This window comes from Eptatretus burgeri, chromosome 4 (genome assembly GCF_056783735.1).
Source record: "Eptatretus burgeri isolate ZD-2024b chromosome 4, Ebu_testis_v1, whole genome shotgun sequence".
Classification (NCBI taxonomy): Eukaryota; Metazoa; Chordata; class Myxini; order Myxiniformes; family Myxinidae; genus Eptatretus; species Eptatretus burgeri.
Genome location: NC_140964.1, coordinates 66,960,077 through 66,982,732, shown reverse-complemented (window position 1 = coordinate 66,982,732; position 22,656 = coordinate 66,960,077). Strand labels below are relative to the sequence as shown.

At 46.2% G+C, this 22,656-nt stretch overlaps 1 protein-coding gene across 3 annotated transcripts in view; it reads right to left on the bottom strand.

Annotated features, from left to right (window-relative positions):
• NXN (nucleoredoxin) overlaps positions 1-22,656 on the bottom strand; it is a 145,731-nt gene that overhangs the window by 30,114 nt on the left and 92,961 nt on the right. For 2 of the 3 annotated variants that reach the window (XM_085878516.1, XM_085878518.1), the window contains exons 5-6: positions 17,843-17,949; positions 17,370-17,414 (exon numbers count right to left, since the gene is read on the bottom strand). In XM_085878516.1, coding sequence (XP_085734642.1) covers positions 17,370-17,414; positions 17,843-17,949 — 152 coding nt within the window. The remainder of the gene's footprint in view (positions 1-17,369; positions 17,415-17,842; positions 17,950-22,656) is intronic. The other variant, XM_085878517.1, reaches the window with a different exon arrangement.

Below are 22,656 nucleotides of genomic sequence, written 5' to 3'. Positions count from 1 at the left end.
TTGCTGACCCTCGAATCAACTGTGGTCCACCATCGCTTGTGGAAACACGGGCTGCGGTGAACCAGTTGAAACGGGGCAAAGCTCCAGGGATCTGTGGCATCCATGCCGAACTTCTCAAGGCTGGTGGAAATGCTGCACTCGCGTCGTTGCATGCAGTTTTGTGCTCTGCCTGGAACACAGGCATCATCCCAACTGACTGGAAGAGGGGCCTTGTTGTCCCTCTCTGGAAAGGAAGGGTGATCGCCAAGACTGCAACAACTACCGAGGGGTGACGCTGCTCTCAGTGCCGGGCAAGGTCTTTGCTCGGATAATTCTTGATAGGGTTCGCCACCATCTGCTTGAGCACCAGCGTCCAGAGCAGTCAGGCTTTACACCAAAGAGGTCAACGATTGACCGTATCCTTGCACTTCGTGTCCTCACCGAACGCAGGCGAGAGTTTCGGCAGGGGCTGCTTGCAGCCTATGTTGATCTCTGTAAAGCGTTCGATTCAGTGAATCGGGATGTCCTCTGGAGGATTCTTGGTCTTCGTGGGGTGCCACCAAAACTGATCGATCTGATGTCTGAACTCTACTCTGGTACTGAGAGTGCTGTGAAGTGTGGTGGTACCATCTCTGACTTATTTCCAGTTGTTACTGGAGTTCGTCAGGGGTGTGTACTTGCCCCCCACACTTTTCAGCACTTGTATGGACTGGATTTTGGGAGGATGTCGGAGAGATCAAGTTGCGGTGCATCGTTTGGCAATGTCAAGATCTCGGACCTTGATTTTGCAGATGATGCAGTCATCTTTGCGGAGACTTTAGACATCCTCTTGGGGGCCCTCGAGGTGCTGAATGAGGAGTCGGAGCCGTTGGGATTACGGATTTCTTGGGTCAAAACAAAGATCCAGGCTTTCGGTGACATCTTGGATGCTGCTGTCCTGTCTGTGTCTGTTTGTGGTGAGGATGTTGAGGTCGTGGATAGATTCACTTACCTTGGCAGTGATATTCATGTCTCCGCAGGTTGTGAGCCGGAGGTCAATAGACGTCTGGGTCGGGCCTGGGGAGTCATGGATTCACTGGATCATGGGGTGTGGCGCTGCCGGTACCTGTGCGGGAGGACGAAAGTCTGAGTCTTCAGGTCCTTGGTACTTCCAGTCTTGCTCTATGGGTGCGAGACTTGGACTTTGACCAAGGATCTGAGACGGAGACAATTCCTTTGGTACCAGGTCTCTTCGGAGAATCCTTGGCTATCGCTGGTCGGATTTTGTGTCCAACGAGCGGTTGCTGAGAGAGACTCGGATGAGATTTGTTACCTGCATAGTCCGTGAGCGTCAGCTGCGGCTGTATGGACATGTGGCTCGTTTTCCTGACGCTGATCCTGCTCACCAGATTCTCTCAGCGAGGGAGTCTCATGAGTGGAGGAGGCCAGTGGGCCGACCACGTGCCTCATGGTTGCAGCAGGTTGACCATCATCTCAAGGAGATGGGGATGGGCCTGGCATCTGCCTGGGGGATGGCCAGACGGAGGCCCCTGGAGTACCGGCGGAAAGTGGACGCAGCGACGCGCTGTTCTGGCACATGCTCCCATACCTGACCTGACCTGACATGGCTAATCATGTTTATAAAGGCCTGGTCACACCTTGACGTTTTAGCCAACGTATGCCGATTTTTGAATTTTTTTTCTAAAACGCTGGCACACGTTGAATACGTTATGGGTAAGTTTTGATAACATTGAGAGCACGCTGAAAAACACTGCCATACGTCGTTGTACGTTGGCTTTAAACGTTGTACTTTTTGGTTGTCCTCAAATTTTTTCATGCTTGAAATTTCACGACGTATGCCGGCGTATGACTCACACGTTTCGCTACGCTGGCCACAGGTTGTATGCACGGTCTGCGATCGTTGACAGACGTCAACACATGCTACTTGTAAGTTAATCATAAGTTGAGACATGCCGAGGTAATGTTTAGCGTACCCGAAACTTATTTCTAACCTATGATTAACGTGTTGTTGGCACATTACGCGATCATTGCCACACATCGACAGACGTTACTTTTAAGTTACTCATAGGCTGAAAGACGTCGGTATAATGGATCGTCCTTGCGTCAGCGTCCACGGCCACGGCCAGGACACTTATTTGCAGCATTCTTCAAACTTTTCTTCGGCATGACGAGGATGTTCACACTTCGATGTCTAGCTTGGCTATGATTCCAATTGTCCATCAGCAGCGTCTATTTAAAATAGTCGAGTTTGAGCATTTTAACACGTTCAGAAGAAACGCTTCAAATTTCCAAACCCCAGCGTCAAAAAACAGGCGAGTGACAGCAATTTAAATCGTTCATTGTAAACAATGAAAATAGCTGAGTGGTACCGTTTAAAAGTCGTTGAGTGTAAAAAAAATTCAATTGTTGAGCGCAAGCGTCCACTTTCAATAGTGGAGATGCAGCCATTTAAATCGTTGAGTTTATCATTTAAATCGTTAAATCGTTAAACGCAAGGACGATCCATCATAACCCACACCCTCCCCCTCACACTCACCTACTACTGCCAACATGAACAAACTACTACTAATACTAATACTGATACTGATACTGTTACTGCTGACATGGACATCGACTCAAAAAGGACTCAAAAACACTGTTGGGTTCCCCTTTTATGAACACCATTTTTATATACCAATTCCCAAAATCGCTGGGAACACGTCTTTATATGGCAGTTGTAAGCTAGAAACACGTTAATTTTTTTTTTTTGTCGACCGGAAGACGTCATTGGAATACGTCTACATACGTCGATGTGTGTTGGGACTACGTAAAGAATTGGTTCAAAGCACGTCAAACATAAGTTAGAAATAAGTTTCGCGTAAAAAAGACATTACCGCGATGTGTTTCAACTTATGAGTAGCTTATAAGTAGCCTTTGTGGACGTGTGTAAGCGTCCACATATCGTGTGTAAAACTTATCCCCATCGCATGCGGAACGTGTGTCATACGCCGTGTACGTCGTAAAATTTTGAACATGTTTAAAATTTCTTGACGTACTCTACTTGCTACGACGTATGATAGCGTATTTAGCGTTCTACTCACGTATACCAAACTTACTCATACCGTATTTGACGTGCCCCAACGTTTTAGACACATTTTTCTTAGGTCGGCATACGCTGGCAAGATCGCCAAGGTGTGACCGCGATGTTGTCACTTCCATTTCTACGGCAGTTATGATTCGAATCGTTGTGCGTCAGCCTTTTAATAGGCTACGTCACGACATCGTCGGCGATGCGTGCAACGCGCTATGCCTAAGTTAGACTATCGTTGGGCATCGGTTGTGTAGGCCGACAACAGGTTCAGCATTCGTTGGTATAAGTTATCTATAACACAACGAAACGTTCTGTGTCCGTTACCAATGCGTTATACATAAGACCAAGTCGCTATGAATACGTCTAAATCTTTGAAAAAAACATCAAAAGTTCAACGTAAGCCAGCGTTTTACATACATTTTAATACGTTGCCATCGCTGGCTAAAACGTCAAGGTGTGACCGGGCATTTAGGGAAGAAATACTCTCACCTGCAGCGCATTTCACCAAAGTTCAACATATTTCCAAAGATGTATATAGACAGATACAGTGGGGAGAACAAGTATTTGATACACTGCCGATTTTGCAGGTTTTCCCACTTACAAGGCACGTAGAGGTCTGTAATTTTTATCAGAGGTACACTTCAACTGTGAAAGACGGAATCGAAAACAAAAATCCTGAAAATGACATTGTATGATTTTTAAATAATTAATTTGCATTTTATTGCATGAAATAAGTATTTGATCACCTTCCAACCAGTAAGAATTCTGGCTCTCACAGACCTGTTAGTTTTGTCTTTAAGAAGCCCTCCCATTCTCCACTCATTACCTGCATTAACTGCACCTGTTTGAACTCGTTATCTGCATAAAAGACAGCTGTCCACACTCAATCAATCAGACTCCAACCTCTCCACAATGGGCAAAACCAGAGAGCTGTCTAAGGACATCAGGGACAAAATTGTAGACTTGCACAAGGCTGAGATGGGCTACAGGACAATAGCCAAGCAGCTTGGTGAGAAGGCAACAACTGTTGGCGCAATTATTAGAAAATGGAAGAAGTTCAAGATAACAGCCAATCTCCCTCGGTCTGGGGCTCCATGCAAGATCTCACCTCGTGGAGCCTCAATGATCATGAGAAAGGTGAGGGATCAGCTCAGAACTACACAGCAAGACCTGGTCAATGACCTGAAGAGAGCTGGGACCACAGTATCAAAGAAAACCATAAGTAACACACTACGCCGTCATGGATTAAAATTCTGCAGCGCACGCAAGGCCCCTCTGCTCAAGCCAGCGCATGTCCAGGCCCGTCTTAAGTTTGCCAATGACCATCTGGATGATCCAGAGGAGGAATGGGAGAAGGTCATGTGGTCTGATGAGACCAAAATAGAGCTTTTTGGTTTAAAATCCACTTGCCGTGTTTGGAGGAAGAAGAAGGATGAGTACAACCCCAAGAACACCATCCCAACCGTGAAGCATGGAGGTGGAAACATCATTCTTTGGGGATGCTTTTCTGCAAAGGGGACAGGACGACTGCACCGTATTGAGGGGAGGATGGATGGGGCCATGTATCGCGAGATCTTGGCCAACAACCTCCTTCCCTCAACAAGAGCATTGAAGATGGGGCGTGGCTGGGTCTTCCAGCATGACAATGACCCGAAACACACAGCCAGGGCAACTAAGGAGTGGCTCCGTCAGAAGCATCTCAAGGTCCTGGAGTGGCCGAGCCAGTCTCCAGACCTGAACCCAATAGAAAATCTTTGGAGGGAGCTGAAAGTCTGTGTTGCCCAGCGACAGCCCCGAAACCTGAAGGATCTGGAGAAGATCTGTATGGAGGAGTGGGCCAAAATCCCTGCTGCAGTCTGTGCAAACCTGGTTAAGAACTACAGGAAACGTCTGATCTCTGTAATTGCAAACAAAGGTTTCTGTACCAAATATTAAGTTCTGTTTTTCTGATGTATCAAATACTTATTTCATGCAATAAAATGCAAATTAATTATTTAAAAATCATGCAATGTGATTTTCAGATTTTTGTTTTAGATTCCGTCTTTCACAGTTGAAGTGTACCTATGATGAAAACTACAGACGTCTACGTGCTTTGTAAGTGGGAAAACCTGCAAAATCGGCAGTGTGTCAAATACTTGTTCTCCCCACTGTATATATATATATATATATATATATATATATATATATATATATATATATATATATATATATATATATATATATATATATATATATATATATATATATATATATATATACATATACATATATACATATATACATACATATATATTCAGTAAAGCCTGGTGTTGGCGCAGTGGTTAGGGCAGCGGCTTGGGATCCAAAAGGTCCTGAGTTCAAGCCCCATTGGGCCACTGAATTAATACACCAGGGGGTTGACTCAGCCTGTCATCCTTCCGAGATCGGCGAAATGAGTACCAGTGTACTGAGCCGATGTATACCCCGGTTAAAATAGGTGTACCATATCCCTGTGTTGTAAGAGGTGACCAGGGTTGCGTCAGGAAGGGCATCCGGCGTAAAACATGTGCCAAATCACTATGCGGATCATACGGATGATCCGCTGTGGCGACCCCTAACGGGAGCAGCCGAAAGAAGAAGAAGAAGAAATATATATATATATATATATATATATATATATATATATATATATATATATATATATATATATATATACAGTACATATAGGAGGAGGAGGAGGAGGAGGAGGAGGAGGAGGAGATTGGGACCATACTCTGTGCAGAGCGTTGGTGTTGTGTAAGCAGTCACCTTGGCTGTTTGACACAATCCTGGATGGGTTGCTATTCCGACACAGTATATCAGCATGCTGGCACTCATTTTGCCGACCTCAGAAGGATGACAGGTCGAGTTAACCCCACCTGGTATTAATTCAACAGCTGAGCGGAATTTGAACTCAGGACCTTCGGATCCCAAGCCCACCACCCGAACCATTAAGCCAACACCAGGCATATATATATATATATATATATATATATATATATATATATATATATATATATATATATATATATATATATATATATATATATATATATATATATATATTATTATTCTTCTTCTTTCGGCTGCTCCCGTTAGGGGTCGCCACAGTGGATAATCCGTATGATCCGCATAGTGATTTGGCACATGTTTTACGCCGTATGCCCTTCCTGACGCAACCCTGGTCGCCTCTTACGACACAGGGATATGGTACACCTATTTTAACCGGGGTATACACCGGCTCAGTACACTGGTACTCATTTCGCCGACCTCGGAAGGATGACAGGCTGAGTCAACCCCCTGGTGTATTAATTCAGTGGCCCAACGGGGCTTGAACTCAGGACCTTTTGGATCACAAGCCGCTGCCCTAACCACTGCGCCAACACCAGGCTTATATATGTATTTATATAAATATATATTGTTACGGCAATGGGTACCGAGTGTATTACGAGGTGGGTAATCCATATTTCTTCTCGGAAGAGCCATACCTGAGGCCACCGCTCACAATTAACTTTGTGGTATGTTGGGTTGCTTTACAACGAATGCCAATCAGATAACCATGAGTTCCAGTGTCCACCGTCTAATTTGCTGTTGAACTAGAGGTCACGTGGCTTCCAGAACTGGGAGCGCACCCTTGACAATGCACCAATCTTATCTTGATTAGATCTTAAGTAGGGCGGCCGAGCGTTTAACCTCTGGTGCGTGCCGACTATTGCAGGTCAATTTGTTTGGTAATTACCTCCCAGGCTATCTAGGTTCAGACAATGCTGGATCAACGGAAGGAAAGGACAAGCACGGACAGGTTTGAACGTCAACAAAGGAATTTATTAATAAGGAAAAAATAAATATGCACACATCCCATTTAACTCTACATTCTATACCTCTCTCCATCCCCACGACATGTGCATTGTCTCCACCTAAACAGTCCCTATTGCCACTCTCGGTCCCTAGATTTATCCTCGCCCTCCGTCCGGTCACTGCTTCGGTACCCACATCGAGGCTACCATCACGAGCACCCCCATGTGGGTCTAACAATGCCATCCCCCTTAGGCTAGTGCTCCTGGGCCCCCTGAAGGTAACAATCGCTGGCACCCCCATGTGGGCTTAACTATCATCCCCCTTAGGCTATTGCTCCTGAGCCCCCTGTGTGGGGTGGTTACACCACTGCGCTACACACATGGGCATTACAGTCACTATCTCTTACCCCCACTATAATGAGCCCTCTGTGTCAACGAGGTGCTCAGCCATATGTCTGTCGCAAACCAATTTGTTTGTAATTTTTCTCCACTGGGCATTAGGGTCTTCCCACGGGGAACCAAGTCGTGCTCACCATGCCCATTGCTCATGCCGGGCGTACCATACATAATGCACACCTGGTTCCCATGAAAAAAGTAATTTACAGCCAAATTCCTTTTCTTTCGTCGTCCGTGCTCCAGTGATTTATCTGTCACAGGGCATTTACACACCAGCCCCTCAGCATTTGTCACTAAACCAAGCAATCGTCCATGCTTGGGCAGTTTGCGAGGCACATATACATGTACATATATATTGTTGTGGTTCTGGAAATCGCACGCCTTCAAGGCATTGGCATCCATCATACAGTGGTCCCGAGACATATATATATATATATATATATATATATATATATATATATATATATATATATATATATATATATATATATATATATATATATATATATATATATATATATATATATATATATATATACAGTTATATACCTTTCCCTCATGTGTAATGGGACAAATGGGACAAATGGGACAAATGGGACAAAGTGCATTGTGTGGATCTCATAGTTCGGTGTGATTATATTGTTACAGTGGTGGAAATTCACAGAACACCATTCAGGTTCCCCAGAGATCAGTTTTTCACAAAGTGTGTGTTCCAGGTAAGATTCCCCCACCAATGTATAACGGGCTGTGAATCTTTGAGTTAGCCGTTATTCTTTCAGGTCAGGTCAGGTATGGGAGCATGTGCCAGAACAGCGGGTCGCTGCATCCACTTTCCGCCGGTACTCCAGGGGCCTCCGTCTGGCCATCCCCATCTCCTTGAGATGATGGTCAACCTGCTGCAACCATGAGGCACGTGGTCGGCCCACTGGCCTTCTCCACTCATGAGACTCCCTCGCTGAGAGAATCTGGTGAGCAGGATCAGCGTCAGGAAAACGAGCCACATGTCCATACAGCCGCAACTGACGCTCACGGACTATGCAGGTAACAAATCTCATCCGGGTCTCTCTCAGCAACCGCTCGTTGGAGACAAAATCCGACCAGCGATAGCCAAGGATTCTCCGAAGAGATCTGGTACCAAAGGAATTAAGTCTCCGTCTCAGATCCTTGGTCAGAGTCCAAGTCTCGCACCCATAGAGCAAGACTGGAAGTACCAAGGACCTGAAGACTCGGACTTTCGTCCTCCCGCACAGGTACCGGCAGCACCACACCCCATGATCCAGTGAATCCATGACTCCCCACTCCCCAGGCCCGACCCAGACGTCTATTGACCTCTGACTCGCAGCCAGCAGAGACATGAATATCACTGCCAAGGTAAGTGAATCTCTCCACGACCTCAACATCCTCACCACAAACAGACACAGACAGGACAGCAGCATCCAAGATGTCACCGAAAGCCTGGATCTTCGTTTTGACCCAAGAAATCCGTAATCCCAACGGCTCCGACTCCTCATTCAGTACCTCGAGGGCCCCCAAGAGGATGTCTAAAGTCTCCGCAAAGATGACTGCATCATCTGCAAAATCAAGGTCCGAGATCTTGACATTGCCAAACGATGCACCGCAACTTGATCTCTCCGACATCCTCCCTAAAATCCAGTCCATACAAGTGCTGAAAAGTGTGGGGGCAAGTACACATCCCTGACGAACTCCAGTAACAACTGGAAATAAGTCAGAGATGGTACCACCACACTTCACAGCACTCTCAGTACCAGAGTAGAGTTCAGACATCAGATCGATCAGTTTTGGTGGCACCCCACGAAGACCAAGAATCCTCCAGAGGACATCCCGATTCACTGAATCGAACGCTTTACAGAGATCAACATAGGCTGCAAGCAGCCCCTGCCGAAACTCGCGTCTGCGTTCGGTGAGGACACGAAGTGCAAGGATACAGTCAATTGTTGACCTCTTTGGTGTAAAGCCTGACTGCTCTGGACGCTGGTGCTCAAGCAGATGGTGGCGAACCCTATCAAGAATTATCCGAGCAAAGACCTTGCCCAGCACTGAGAGCAGCGTCACCCCTCGGTAGTTGTTACAGTCTTGGCGATCACCCTTCCCTTTCCAGAGAGGGACAACAAGGCCCCTCTTCCAGTCAGTTGGGATGATGCCTGTGTTCCAGGCAGAGCACAAAACTGCATGCAACGACACGAGTGCAGCATTTCCACCAGCGTTGAGAAGTTCAGCATGGATGCCACAGATCCCTGGAGCTTTGCCCCGTTTCAACTGGTTCACCGCAGCCCATGTTTCCACAAGCGAAGGTGGACCACAGTTGATTCGAGGGTCAGCAACAGGGATTGTAACACCCTTGACATCCAACTCGACAGCTGGGGGATCAGCCTGGTACAACCGCTCAAAGTAACCGGCCCAGCGGGCCTTCACTTCAGACTCCTCTGTCAAGAGCCTACCACTCTCTGCTCGAACTGCAGTACTCCGAGGGATGGGCTTGGAGGAACGCAATGTGCGAATTCCCCTGTAAGCAGGACGAGAATCACTTGACCACAGGTGATGCTCTACCCCCTCACAGATTCCTCGCACATAGGCCTCTAAGTCCACCCTCAGTGCACGTACAGTTTTACGCCTCAGCTCCCTGAACAGCTCAGCTCTGCCATTCAGCCTGGCCCTGCGACTCTGGTCAATGGTATCCAGTGTCCCTTGAGAGACAAAATTCTTCTTTGCCCTGCGGTGAGCTCCAAGGCATCCACCGGCAACATCAAAGACGGTGGTCTTGAAGGCGCTCCACAACTCTTCAGGACCCCCCAAAGCACCGAGACCCCCCAAGTGTCCACTCAGCCTGTTCGCAAACTCCTCAGCTACTCTCTCATCCCTGAGCCTGGCAACATCCAGCCTAGGCTGGGATGGTAACATTCTCCAGGATTTAAGGTGCAGCTTTAGAGTTGCTACAACAAGCCTGTGGTCAGTATTGAGGAACTGAGCACTCCGGTAGACCCTGCAGTTCTGGATCATCCTCCAACGACCGTCAATGAGGACATGGTCAATCTCCTTTGCCACACCGCCAGCGTTGGAATACCAAGTCCAGCGATGAGCTTGTGGGCGCTGAAACCATGAACCAGCCACCCTAAGTCCAAGACTTCTTGCAAAGTCAAGGAACCTAGTGCTATTCTGGTTCATAGTTCCTGACCCATGGGGACCAACACACACCTCATAACCATCCCTATCAGTTCCAGTCGATGCATTGAAATCCCCCAAGACAAGAAGTGTATCTCGTCTGGGGCACTGATCAACCACAGACTCGAGCGTGGCGTAGAATGCATCCTTCACGGTGAGATCACTCGCCTCAGTCGGAGCATAAACAGAGACCAGGGAAATGACACCTAAGGAGTGACGAATCCTTAATCTCATAATACGCTCGTTGACCGGTGTTACCTCAATTATCATTGGGGTCAGCTTATTGGACACAGCTACAGCAACTCCTTGGGTATGGTAACCATCAGAGCGACCAGACCAATAGTAGGTGTAACCACCCACCATTATCTCGCCGCAATCCGGTCTCCGAAACTCAGAGAGAGCTGCAATCCCGATGTCCAAACACTTGAGCTCAGATGATAACAGAGACAGGTGATCATCCTCTCTTAGGGATAGGGCATTCCAGGCACCCACCCGAAGGGACCGCCTCAGGTTAACCCAAGGAGACCGCCGTCTGGTGGACGACACCTCAGCACCACTCCGACACACTGTCCCACAATCTGACCCAGGGATGTTACCCCGTGGTTTCCCTCCTATCATCAAAGGTTGGGGGTCCCGAAGGCTTTGCCCCAATCCCGTCATCCGGTGAGCTGCCCTGCGGTTTTACGGTGGCCGGAGTGCAGATCCTGCCACCAACCTCCTAATAAGAAGTAACCCAACTGCAGGAGGACGTCCGCAGACACAGTTGGGCACTCGATATGGATGGCCGTTGGCTCACAAGGAGCTCCTCCGCCCTTTGTGGAGGTATAGTTATTCTTTGCTATCTTTTATTTTAAACAAACTCCACAACCACGCCACCTCCACCACAATGCCACAAAGTCTACAACCACGGCATCTCCACAAACATAACCAGATCAAAACGGCCTTTTGCCTTGAAGAAGAACGACCCCCCTCTACAAACAAGAACAACACTCCCAGAAAGCCACCCGAAGAAGAAGACAGATTTGACGGTTGGGTGGGGCCCTCAAAAAGGCGTAAGCACATACCAATCTCCCTCCCAAGGATTTTCCCTCGCGCGCCTGGAAAGGAGGGGCAAATGCCCCGGACCTGATAAAAAGCCGCGTTGGGACGCCGAGAAAGCAGTTGAGTTGGAGGAAGTTGAGTGTCGTCGTGGAGTTAGTGGGAGAGGTCGAGTCGTTGGTGGGTCGAGATCGCTGGAGCAGTAGCTCGTGGGAGAAGCCTTGGAGAGCAGCCAGACGGCAGTAGAGAGTCGGGCGCGTCACAAGGCCCTTGACCCACCAAGCCGCCATTCGAAGCCGCTGCCGCGTTGGCAACGAGCCAGCGAGACGGAGACACCAAGGGTCGCCAACCAGAAGCCCAACGAGTTGCTACCGAGGGGCGGCGAGGTAACCTGCCTGACCTCTCGGAGCTTTTCAGTCATCCCGGCTCTGAGGAATATTAAAGGCTTACGAGCCCGTGTCTTTTCTTTCTTGGGTTTTTACGTGAAAGTCTGTGGCGCCTTGTCTTATTTAGTAGAAATGGTTAAGTGCTCGTTTGTACATTCCATTCCGAATAGAACTCGGCTGTAGGCTTTTGCTCGTGTCTTGTCCCCATCCCCCATTCATTGACTGCATGCCTACTGTAAATAAATGCCCCATTGTTTGAATGTCAACCTGCTCGTTGCGTCACTTGCTGCCATTGACCGCCATGGTGCGCTCGGAATATTAACTGGCTTTTAAAGCCGCTAAAAGTAAATCTGGTCCGACGGGACTTGGCGATATATAACCGCTCGGCTTCGCATACGGAACGAGCACGCTTCAGCGGCTCGTTTTCGTGCAGGTCTCGTTGAGGTATAAACTCTCGGTATTTCTGTCCGCACGAATAGTTAGGTAAATCGACAATTTGGTGATCGACTCTGTAGCGCGTGGACAGAATAATTGACTCGTTTATGATGTGTTAAGGCATCCGTGATTGGATTTCGGGGTTGGTCCGGAAAGTCACGACTAGATTGTCGCCTTCGGTGGGCGCGCGACCGCGATTTGGCTAGAACGGTGGTCCGCACGCCGAACGCGGTGGAAACCCGTAACAATATATTATATATATATATATATATATATATATATATATATATATATATATATATATATATGTATATGTTTATATGTGTTTACATACATATATTACAACTCTTTTCCTATTATTCCTGAAATAAATCGAAGTGGCCAGAGCACTCAGTGGCCACCTGTGAAAACCACAGTGACAACCTCCACCACCAGACTGCACGGGACACGTGCAGCACAGCGATAACCTCCACCCACTGTTCAGGAGGCCAGAAGCCTCAACCACAAGACGGCGCCGCTGCGAGGATGCGGTGTTGAAGGGAATAGTAGAAGCAAACAATAAACGCCAACGCCATACAGGACGCATGCGCCATGTTCTTTTCAACCCATTTCTGCATCTAATAATTATATCCAATCCTTTCCTTCAATCCATGACACAGATCAGAGCCGGCACCGCGCCCACCACTGCCTGTGAAGATCACTAATGTGAGAGACACCAACTGCATGCACAATGGCGGACCCGTGCACAGCCCCGTGATAATTTTATCATCGTGCAGTATGGGGCACGAATAGCGCACCTCTTCATTCAGGTCTGCACGCTGATTACAATGGCATCTTACCATCACATTGTATAGGAGTAAAAAACAAAATGTGTGGTGGCATGGCATGCGAGAGGGGCGAGCGCATTGATCAGCGCCAGCCAAGGCCTGCCGGTGGTGCCCGAGCGTGCATGCGGGACCGGCGCGGCCCTCGGCCGGTCGCAGGAGCGCCCGGAAGTTGGGTGCAAGTCGATTCATTTCGCTACGTCTTGCCAGATGTAAAATAAGGCCGCTTCCGCTTCCAGCCATGGCAGCCGGGCCGAGTGGTGGCCAGAGCCCAATGGGAGTGCCCTATTCGGGTGATGATGCATCGCTTCGGGACGGCACCCCACCCAGAACCATAGGGTCTATAAAGGACGGATCGTGAAGCCGTCGTCAGACGTGGTGGTGGTGGTCATCCTCAGCTTCCTTGTCTGGTTTTGGATCGGTCTCTGCATGAGCCTGCTGCAAGCAGTCTTCTTCTTCACACACTCGACGCTGGCTCTACCCACCCACGTGTGTGTGTGTGTGTGTGTGTGTGTGTGTGTGTGTGTGTGTGTGTGTGTGTGTGTGTGTGTGTGTGTGTGTGTGTGTGTGTGTGTGTGTGTGTGTGTGTGTGTGTGTGTGTGTGTGTGTTATGGCGCCTATCCTCGCTTAAGATAAGATTGCAATATTGGTGCAAGTCTGCTCTGTGTCTGCTTTTGTAAGTTGCTTGTTTTATTGTCGCACCACACATTTCTTCCTCGCTTTGCTTTCACACAACAATAAACTACATTCACCGTCACATATTTTTCCTCCCCTGCCTGTAATAAATCCTTTGTAGAAAGTTCCCAGCTCATTTTTGTCTTTTCTTTCATTGATCCAGCATGGTCCGTAACCTAGCCTAACCGGGGCTTTATTCCCAAAAATCCATTCTTTTAGCCGGTACGTCTTTGGCAGTGTCGCTCAGCTGCATCTGACCCGGAAAGGTGACCCGGTTCGGACAAGGCGTACCGAGGGCGCTTCCCCCAGTAATTCGGTCACATGATTATAATTAGGTAACCAATTTAGACGGAGGACCCGAAGTCACGTGGTTGAATTATTGAAGTTCACGGTCGGTTCGCGAACTGCCGTGTCACAGAGTTATCCGTGTGCGACGGCCTGCGTTTCCGGGGAGTCTAGTGGGAACCCGAGATAGCTTCCCCCCTTCGTGGTCTTCTCACCTTGACCTCCGGAAACAACAATATATACACATACATATAAAAAAAATATATATATATACAATGTATATGACACATTTTTACACACGTAAACATATATACACATATAAACATATACATATACATATATATATATATATATATATATATATATATATATATATATATATATATATATATATATATATATATATACATACATACATATGTGAACACTACCAGTCAAAAGTTTTAGAACATCCCCCATTTTTCCAGTTTTTACTGAAATTTAAGCAGTTCAAGTCCAGTGAATAACCTGAAATGGTACAAAGCTAAGCGGTAAACCGCCAGAGGTTAAAAAACAAGAAGTTTAGGTTACCAAAAACTGAAAAATAATGTAAATTTCAGAGTCGTTAAAAAAGGCCCTTTTCAGAGAGCAAGTAATGGGTTAGCAACTGCAGCTGTTCTACAGCAATGGAAGTAAATTAAGCTTTGAAAGTTGATGTAAACAATTCCTACAGGTGTCCCAACTTTTGCTGATTAGTTACAAACCCTCTGTATAAAAGTAGTGTTGGAACAGACTGTGTTGCTCCACCCTCTGAAGCATTATTTCGACAATGTTGCACTGCAGGAAGTAGTATATTGCTATCATAATGGCGAGAAAAAGACAATTAACAAAGGAAGACAGACAGATCATAATAACCCTTAAAAGTGTAGGTCTTTCCTTTCGAGAAATTGCAAAGGAACCAAGGTGTCAGTGAGTACAGTTTCCTCCACCATCAAAAGGCACTTGGGAACTGGAGGAAACTCTGACATGAAGAGGTCTGGCAGACCCAAAGCCACAACACAATCAGAAGACAAGTTTCTGAGAGTCAACAGCTTGCGTGATAGGCGGCTCACAGGACAGCAGCTTCAAGCACAGCTGAACACTGCTCGAAGTCAGGAAGTCTCAGTTTCAACTGTGAAGAGAAGACTTCGAGCTGCAGGTTTGACAGGTCAAGTGGCGGTAAGAAAGCCATTACTAAGATGGCAAAATAAGAAAATGAGGCTTGCTTGAGCCATGAAGCACTGCCAGTGGACTACTGAAAACTGGAAGAAGGTCTTATGGACCGATGAATCAAAATTTGAAATCTTCGGTTAATCACGTAGGGTTTTTGTATGCCGTCGAGTTGGCGAAAGGATGGTTCCTCAGTGTGTGACACCAACTGCAAACATGGAGGAGGAAGCGTGATGATCTGGGGCTCTTTTGCTGGATCCAGAGTCGGTGACTTGCACCTTGAACTCAAAGGGCTACGACAACATTTTGTAGCGCCATGCAATACCCTCTGGTCTTCACCGAGTTGGTCAGGTGTTCATCCTACAGCAAGATAATGACCCAAAACATATCTCCAGGCTGTGTCAGAACTACCTCAGAAGAAAAGAAAAAAATGGTAGGCTTCAAATCATGGATGGCCAGCACAGTCTCCAAACTTAAACGCCATCGAGCTGGTTTGGAATGAACTGGACAGAAGGGTGAAAGCAAAGCAACCGACAAGTGCAACACATTTGTGGGAACTTCTGCAACAGTGTTGGGAAGAACTTTCCGAACAATATTTGATTTCCATTGTGGAAAGAATGCCATGAGTTTGTTCGACTGTTATATCTGCAAAAAGTGGCTACTTTGATGAGTCAAAAATTTATATTAAATTTTGTTCAACAAAACGATTCCATGATTTCTTTTTTATCTGTAATTGTTTATATTATTTGTTCTCTGCTCTGTTCTCTCAGAGTACAATGAAATATTAAACTGCTTAAATTTCAGTAAAAACTGGAAAAATGGGGATGTTCTAAAACTTTTTGACCAAGTAGCGTGTATAATATATATCATACGTATATGTATGTACCGTGTACATACATAAATATAAACATATAATTAATTAATGTCGTTCTACGACATGAGATGGACGCCATGTCATCGCCACAACACACATACTGTCTGCGGCTCCCGGTAGAGCTATCTCATGGCACTAATTGCAAAGATATAATTTCAGATAATGTCACAAGTGCATGGGAAATGGAGTTATCGACTGGTTTCACCCTCATTCGGGCATAATCGGGGCAACATCGCAAGCCTCCATACACTTGTGACTGAAAACCTTTTGGTTACAAACCAGATAATGTGCGACACCAAACTTTGAGTGGGGAAAGCACTGGCAATGAGTCCCATACAGCCCTTGCTCCACTATACCAGGAGGGATAACTGCCACCTGCCATGCAGATTATCTCCCGCTTTACCAAACAGAATCCGGAGTCATTAATAGTTTGCTGTCAGATGCAATGATGATAATTAATGTCGTTTTCCGACCAGAGACCAACATAGTGATATCACCGCTGGTAGCATGCAGCAAGGGCTTTATGGGACTTGGTGCCTGCGCATTCACCACTCATAGTTTGGAGTCGTGCATTTTTTGACGTGTGTGTGTGTGTGTGTGTGTGTGTGTGTGTGTGTGTGTGTGTGTGTGTGTGTGTGTGTGTGTGTGTGTGTGTGTGTGTGTGTGTGTGTGTGTGTGTGTGTGTGTGTGTGTGTGTGTGTGTGCCGAAAACTTCAAAATCAATTGATCACTAGTGATTAACTGATAATCACAAAAACTTTTGTGTGGTCCAGCAAGGAAAAATATGATTACAGTATGCCTCAAAAAGATTTTTCACGTGTGCAGTGTCCCCCCCAAAAAACAAAATCACTGTGGAAAATTATATTTCTAGTACATTTTATCACACAAAAACATGACGGTGTGGTCCAGCAAGGCCAATATGGTTACAGTATATCCAACTCCCCCCCCCCCAAGTGTCCAGTGTGTTCAAGGAATAAAGTATCACTTGTGGAAATATCACTTTAAATTGCCCACCAGAGATCGGCCGAGATTTAAATAATGTGCTGTATTATATGGTAGTGTAAGCTGGTAGCAATGTTACAAACAACTGAGAAAAACAATCTGACTGGAATCATGATGTGGATATACAATAATGCAATTGTGCCAAACATGACTTGGGAGTTCACCATCTCTAACTTCCCAATATCTTACATTGAGAGTCAAGAGGCAACCTGTACCAAGTACCTGAAAAGATGGGCAGGGGTAAGCAGATGTACTTCCAACAGTGCCCTGTATAGGACCAAAGAAAGATACAGAATACAACTGAAAAGACTTACCACATCTGTGACATGTATGCAAGTCACCAAGTACCACCTTAAACACTCCAAGGATGGAAAGACCCAAACACTGTATAGAGAGTGTTTAGAAACAAAGAAAAACAAGGCTAGGTGGAATGGTGTGAAAGAGTTGGAACTGAAGGTTGGAATAAGATGCATCTTTGATAAGAATATTCAGCAGAAAAATAGAACACGAATTTGACCCGAATGTTAGTTGTGTGCATGCCCACCCAAGTGGTAAAAGTAACTTGGCAATTCAAAATGAATGCTGGTGACCCTGACTGACCTTTGCTGTGAAAATAAACAAGAACCTTAATGGGCTACCCGGTCAAGGAGACGCGTCGTGGAAAGCTCAGCGTGAAGGAGATCGTGGCCACATACCCTGGATACTGTACAGCTTCCCAAGGGATTCACGACGCTGCGTGTCCGCATACGGTACAGCCAACCAGGGCATATCACCAAAATACTGCTGAAAGGATTCTTCAGACCTACAGTTCAGTTATGGGAAGATGACAGTGGGAAACAGGATAGGACAGCAAGAGATTAGTAACCTGTCAGTTGTCACTACAAGAGAAATCCATGAGATTGTGAGGGCTGGGTGGTATGGGGAGCTGGATCATGGCTCTTTCAATTCAACAATACCAATAAATAGCACAATGAAGCCCAGATTCTTTCTTGTAACATTCACCCTATAATTTTCCAGCTTAACCATCACTATTGGGAGTCAGTAGGCAAGATGTATTCAAACAAGTGAAATCCTTCATTACAGCGCGTGTGGTGAATCAAATGAGTATATTAATGTTAAAAGATGCAATTTATGCTTTTTCAGTTGAAAAACAATTAAAAAGCGTACTTAATATTTGAAATGTAAAAATCTTGTTATTATTGTGATAAGCACCTTTATATATAACAGAAATAATGAAATCGTTCGATACAGCGTGGCAGGAGGCCGCAAAAGAATGATTGTAAGTAAATTTCAACTACTAATGCATGACGAAACACTTGTTTATGGCTAATATTAAAGAGAATGATGGCATAAGAACTTAGCTTTCTGCGTTCGGCGCGAAATGCCATGGTGGACAGAAATGACGTCTTTCGTTCGTTCATTCGTACATGAGGGGAGCGTTTCTTCGTTTTTTTCCGTCAAGCAATAAATTAAATGGTTTTCACACATATGACACATTAGTTTCACAAATTTCCATTGAAATACTCGGGTATTTCCGTCAATTGTCGCCATTTCCGTCGAGGTTACGCACTGCATCTACCGGACGGCCGTCATTAGCTGTCTTGAGGCATGTGGGGGGGGGGACACCGGAGACGTGGTAGACGACGCCAGGGACATTTCAGACTCGGTGAAATTGTATACAGCGCACGCGCTGTAATAAAGTGTGGATGCAAGATGGCATGAGGTGGCGGTGACCTTCCACATGGAAGGATTGGAGAGGAAAGCGATTCCACAAATGAGGAAAATATGTGATAAAGAGATGGAGTTTAGTGGAAATCTCTTGGGGAACTCGATAAGGAGTGGACATTTGGACATGCTCATGTCTGAAAATTGTTAAGGCTGAAAGGGGGAGCAAGATTAGATGAGAAGTGGGAAATTACCTCATGGCTACCACCTTATCCATACCCAAGGGTGAAAGAGAAGCAGTCTCTGTACATTGTTCCATCCTTAGAGCTAAGGTATCCATACAGTATCCAGGCCCAGGAGATGAGGAAACAGTATCGATAGTATCAAAGCCCAGGAGAAGAAGCAACTACACAAGAAAAATTATGGTCTCGTAATCGGGATACCATTCCAAATTATTTGAAAATTGTACCATAAAAATGATTCACCCCAAAAAGTTTTTAGTTTTGGATGCAAAGCAGAATATACCGAGGGGGCAAACTCAAAATACAATTTGAAACTCTGTTGCTCATAAATTAAATTCATAATGGCAAAACGCACAAAGAGTAATCCTACAAGATTCTCTCTCGACATTCAAGGTTATGAGATTTTAAAAGACTATTATAATCGAGGATAATCAGAGGAGTCCTTACTCATACAATGCACTAAAGGTGATGCAGAAAATAATTGGACATAACAGAAATTTCAGGGTTACAAACTTGAAACTCAATTTTAATAACAAAGCAGAGAACTGTAACTATGAAGTTTCTCCATTATGTATTATAGTATGTTTGTAAGCAACATCAAACAATCCCTCGACAATCGTTACCAACAAAGTGGCATATCAAAGTGACAATTAGATTCCGAATACTTAGAGTTTTCAGTAGTGCTGAGAATAAGTGAGAGATAGCTCAGTTGGTAGCATGTCTGTAAATGAGCTGTCTCATCTGGGTTTGAAATCCTCGGAGGCATCAAACTTAACCAAACCCAAAATGGTTGATCGGATAGAGCACCAGCAGGTGGTCGTGCATCTAAGAGCATGATGGAAAGGGGGGGGGGGGATGGTGGAAATTCTGCTGTCTCATCTGCATCCAGTTTGTGGATTTATCCCGTGGAAGCTCTCAAGAAATAGAAGGCCATTGCGTGATGGTACCACAGCTGAATATCCTGCCAAGAGTTTAGATATGACAAATCAGGTGAGTTATTACCAGCAACCTGGCTAAATCCATGTCCCTGCACAAAATCCGCTCTGGTCGAACAACGGTTCTGTGAAGGAGGGTGTTGAAAAGAGTTGGGCCAAACTTTTCCCCTTGGCCAACTCCACAATAAGTTTTGAAGTTGAGCCCGAAGTTGGAGGAAGAAGAAGAAGTAGTCGAAGAAGAAGTAGTAGTAGTAGAAGTAGTAGTAGAAGAAGTAGTAGTAGAAGTCGAAGTAGAAGAAAGTTTTAATTGAATGCGAATATAAGTAAGGCCTAAGTCACATTTGCTCTACGGCTCGGATTCGGCGGCCATACCCCCCCCCCCCCTGAATTGACAGAAACGTACGGCGGCCGCAGAGTTTCTGAGGTGGCCTCAGGGTGGCCCTACGCCGTATGGCTATCTGTTACAGGCCGTAGGGGTCGCCTTGGAATTATAGCGCGGAGTTATAACTTTTTTCATTTCTACGTTGGCCATAGCAATTCGACAAGCCGTAGCCATGACGTAGATGTGTTCCACGTCGACCGTACGTAGGGCGTACGGTGGGCTTGCCTTATTCGTGCAGCTGCCGTAGGCTCTTATCAATGAAAAATGAATTTTGCCAACCCCCAAAAAATTACGGCGACCGCACTATTTCCACGGTCGCCGTAGGGTAGTCCTAAGGCGTCCCTGTGTTCAACGTACGGTGGCCTTGCGGTCTGTGTGACTACATGCAGGAAATGCAGGGTCGACACACGGTTCCCCTACGCAGGCCTCCGTGGCAGTCTGCGTCAACCGTGCATCCACTGTGCGCTACCGCTAGAGATCGGAGTATAGGTGTTTGCCTATACTCTGAACTGGTATATTCAGATATATATATATATATATATATATATATATATATATATATATATATATATATATATATATATATATATATATATATATATATATATATAATAGTTATAGTATATTCAGTAAAATATACCTGTACTGGTATATTCTGAACTGTTATGTTTTTATTTCAGTAAAAAAAGAACTGATTATATATATATATATATATATATATATATATATATATATATATATATATATATATATATATATATATATACCCACTCGTTACCGTCCGTCTGGCCGCACGTTCGCCTTAGGGCCCCCCCCCCCTGCGGTCGCCTTGCGGGCACCTTGAGGCTACCTTGTGTCTGCCTTGAAAATTATATGGCCGCCGCAGGGACGCCCTAAGGTCACCCCCACGTTTTCGGTCTCCACAATTTATAAATACGCCGTGCGGCTCCCCGAAAAATAAAAACATATGTGACTGCTACATTGTGTGAGAGTGGAAATACTGAGGCCGCCGTATAATTGCTAGTGGCCGTAGATTTTGTAGACCCTACGGCCACCGTGCCAAATGTGACTTAGGCCTAAATGTAAAGAACAGGGTTAGGACACAGAAATAAAATAACTTAATGGGGTGTGGATAAAGCAAAGGCCCGATGGGCCAAATGGCCTCCTGCACATCTGCACGAGCAAACACCACCTGTCACTTTGCTGATGGGAACACCGAGATTGGGGGGGGGGAGAGGAGACAGTAGGGGGAAAGAGAGAGGAGACAGTAGGGGGAAAGAGAGAGGAGACAGTAAGGGGAAAGAGAGAGGAGACAGTAGGGGGAAAGAGAGAGGAGACAGTAGGGGGAAAGAGAGAGGAGACAGTAGGGGGAAATAGAGAGGGAGACAGTAGGGGGAAAGAGAGAGGAGACAGTAGGGGGAAAAGAGAGAGGAGACAGTAGGGGGAAAGAGAGAGGAGACAGTAGGGGGAAAGAGAGAGGAGACAGTAGGGGGAAAGAGAGAGGAGACAGTAGGGGGAAAGAGAGAGGAGACAGTAGGGGGAAAGAGAGAGGAGACAGTAGGGGGAAAGAGAGAGGAGACAGTAGGGGGAAAGAGAGAGGAGACAGTAGGGGGAAAGAGAGAGGGAGACAGTAGGGGGAAAGAGAGAGGAGACAGTAGGGGGAAAGAGAGAGGGAGACAGTAGGGGGAAAGAGAGAGGAGACAGTAGGGGGAAAGAGAGAGGAGACAGAGGGGGAAAGAGAGAGGGGAGACAGAGGGGGAAAGAGACAGGAGACAGAGGGGGAAAGACAGAGGAGACAGAGGGGGAAAGAGAGAGGAGACAGAGGGGGAAAGAGAGAGGAGACAGAGGGGGAAAGAGAGAGGAGACAGAGGGGGAAAGAGAGAGGAGACAGAGGGGGAAAGAGAGAGAGGAGACAGAGGGGGAAAGAGAGAGAGGAGACAGAGGGGGAAAGAGAGAGAGGAGACAGAGGGAGAAAGAGAGAGAGGAGACAGAGGGAGAAAGAGAGAGAGGAGACAGAGGGGGAAAGAGAGAGGAGAGACAGAGGGAGAAAGAGAGAGAGGAGACAGAGGGGGAAAGAGAGAGAGGAGACAGAGGGGGAAAGAGAGAGGAGACAGAGGGGGAAAGAGAGAGGAGACAGAGGGGGAAAGAGAGAGGAGACAGAGGGGGAAAGAGAGAGGAGACAGAGGGGGAAAGAGAGAGGAGACAGAGGGGGAAAGAGAGAGGAGACAGAGGGGGAAAGAGAGAGGAGACAGAGGGGGAAAGAGAGAGGGAGACAGAGGGGGAAA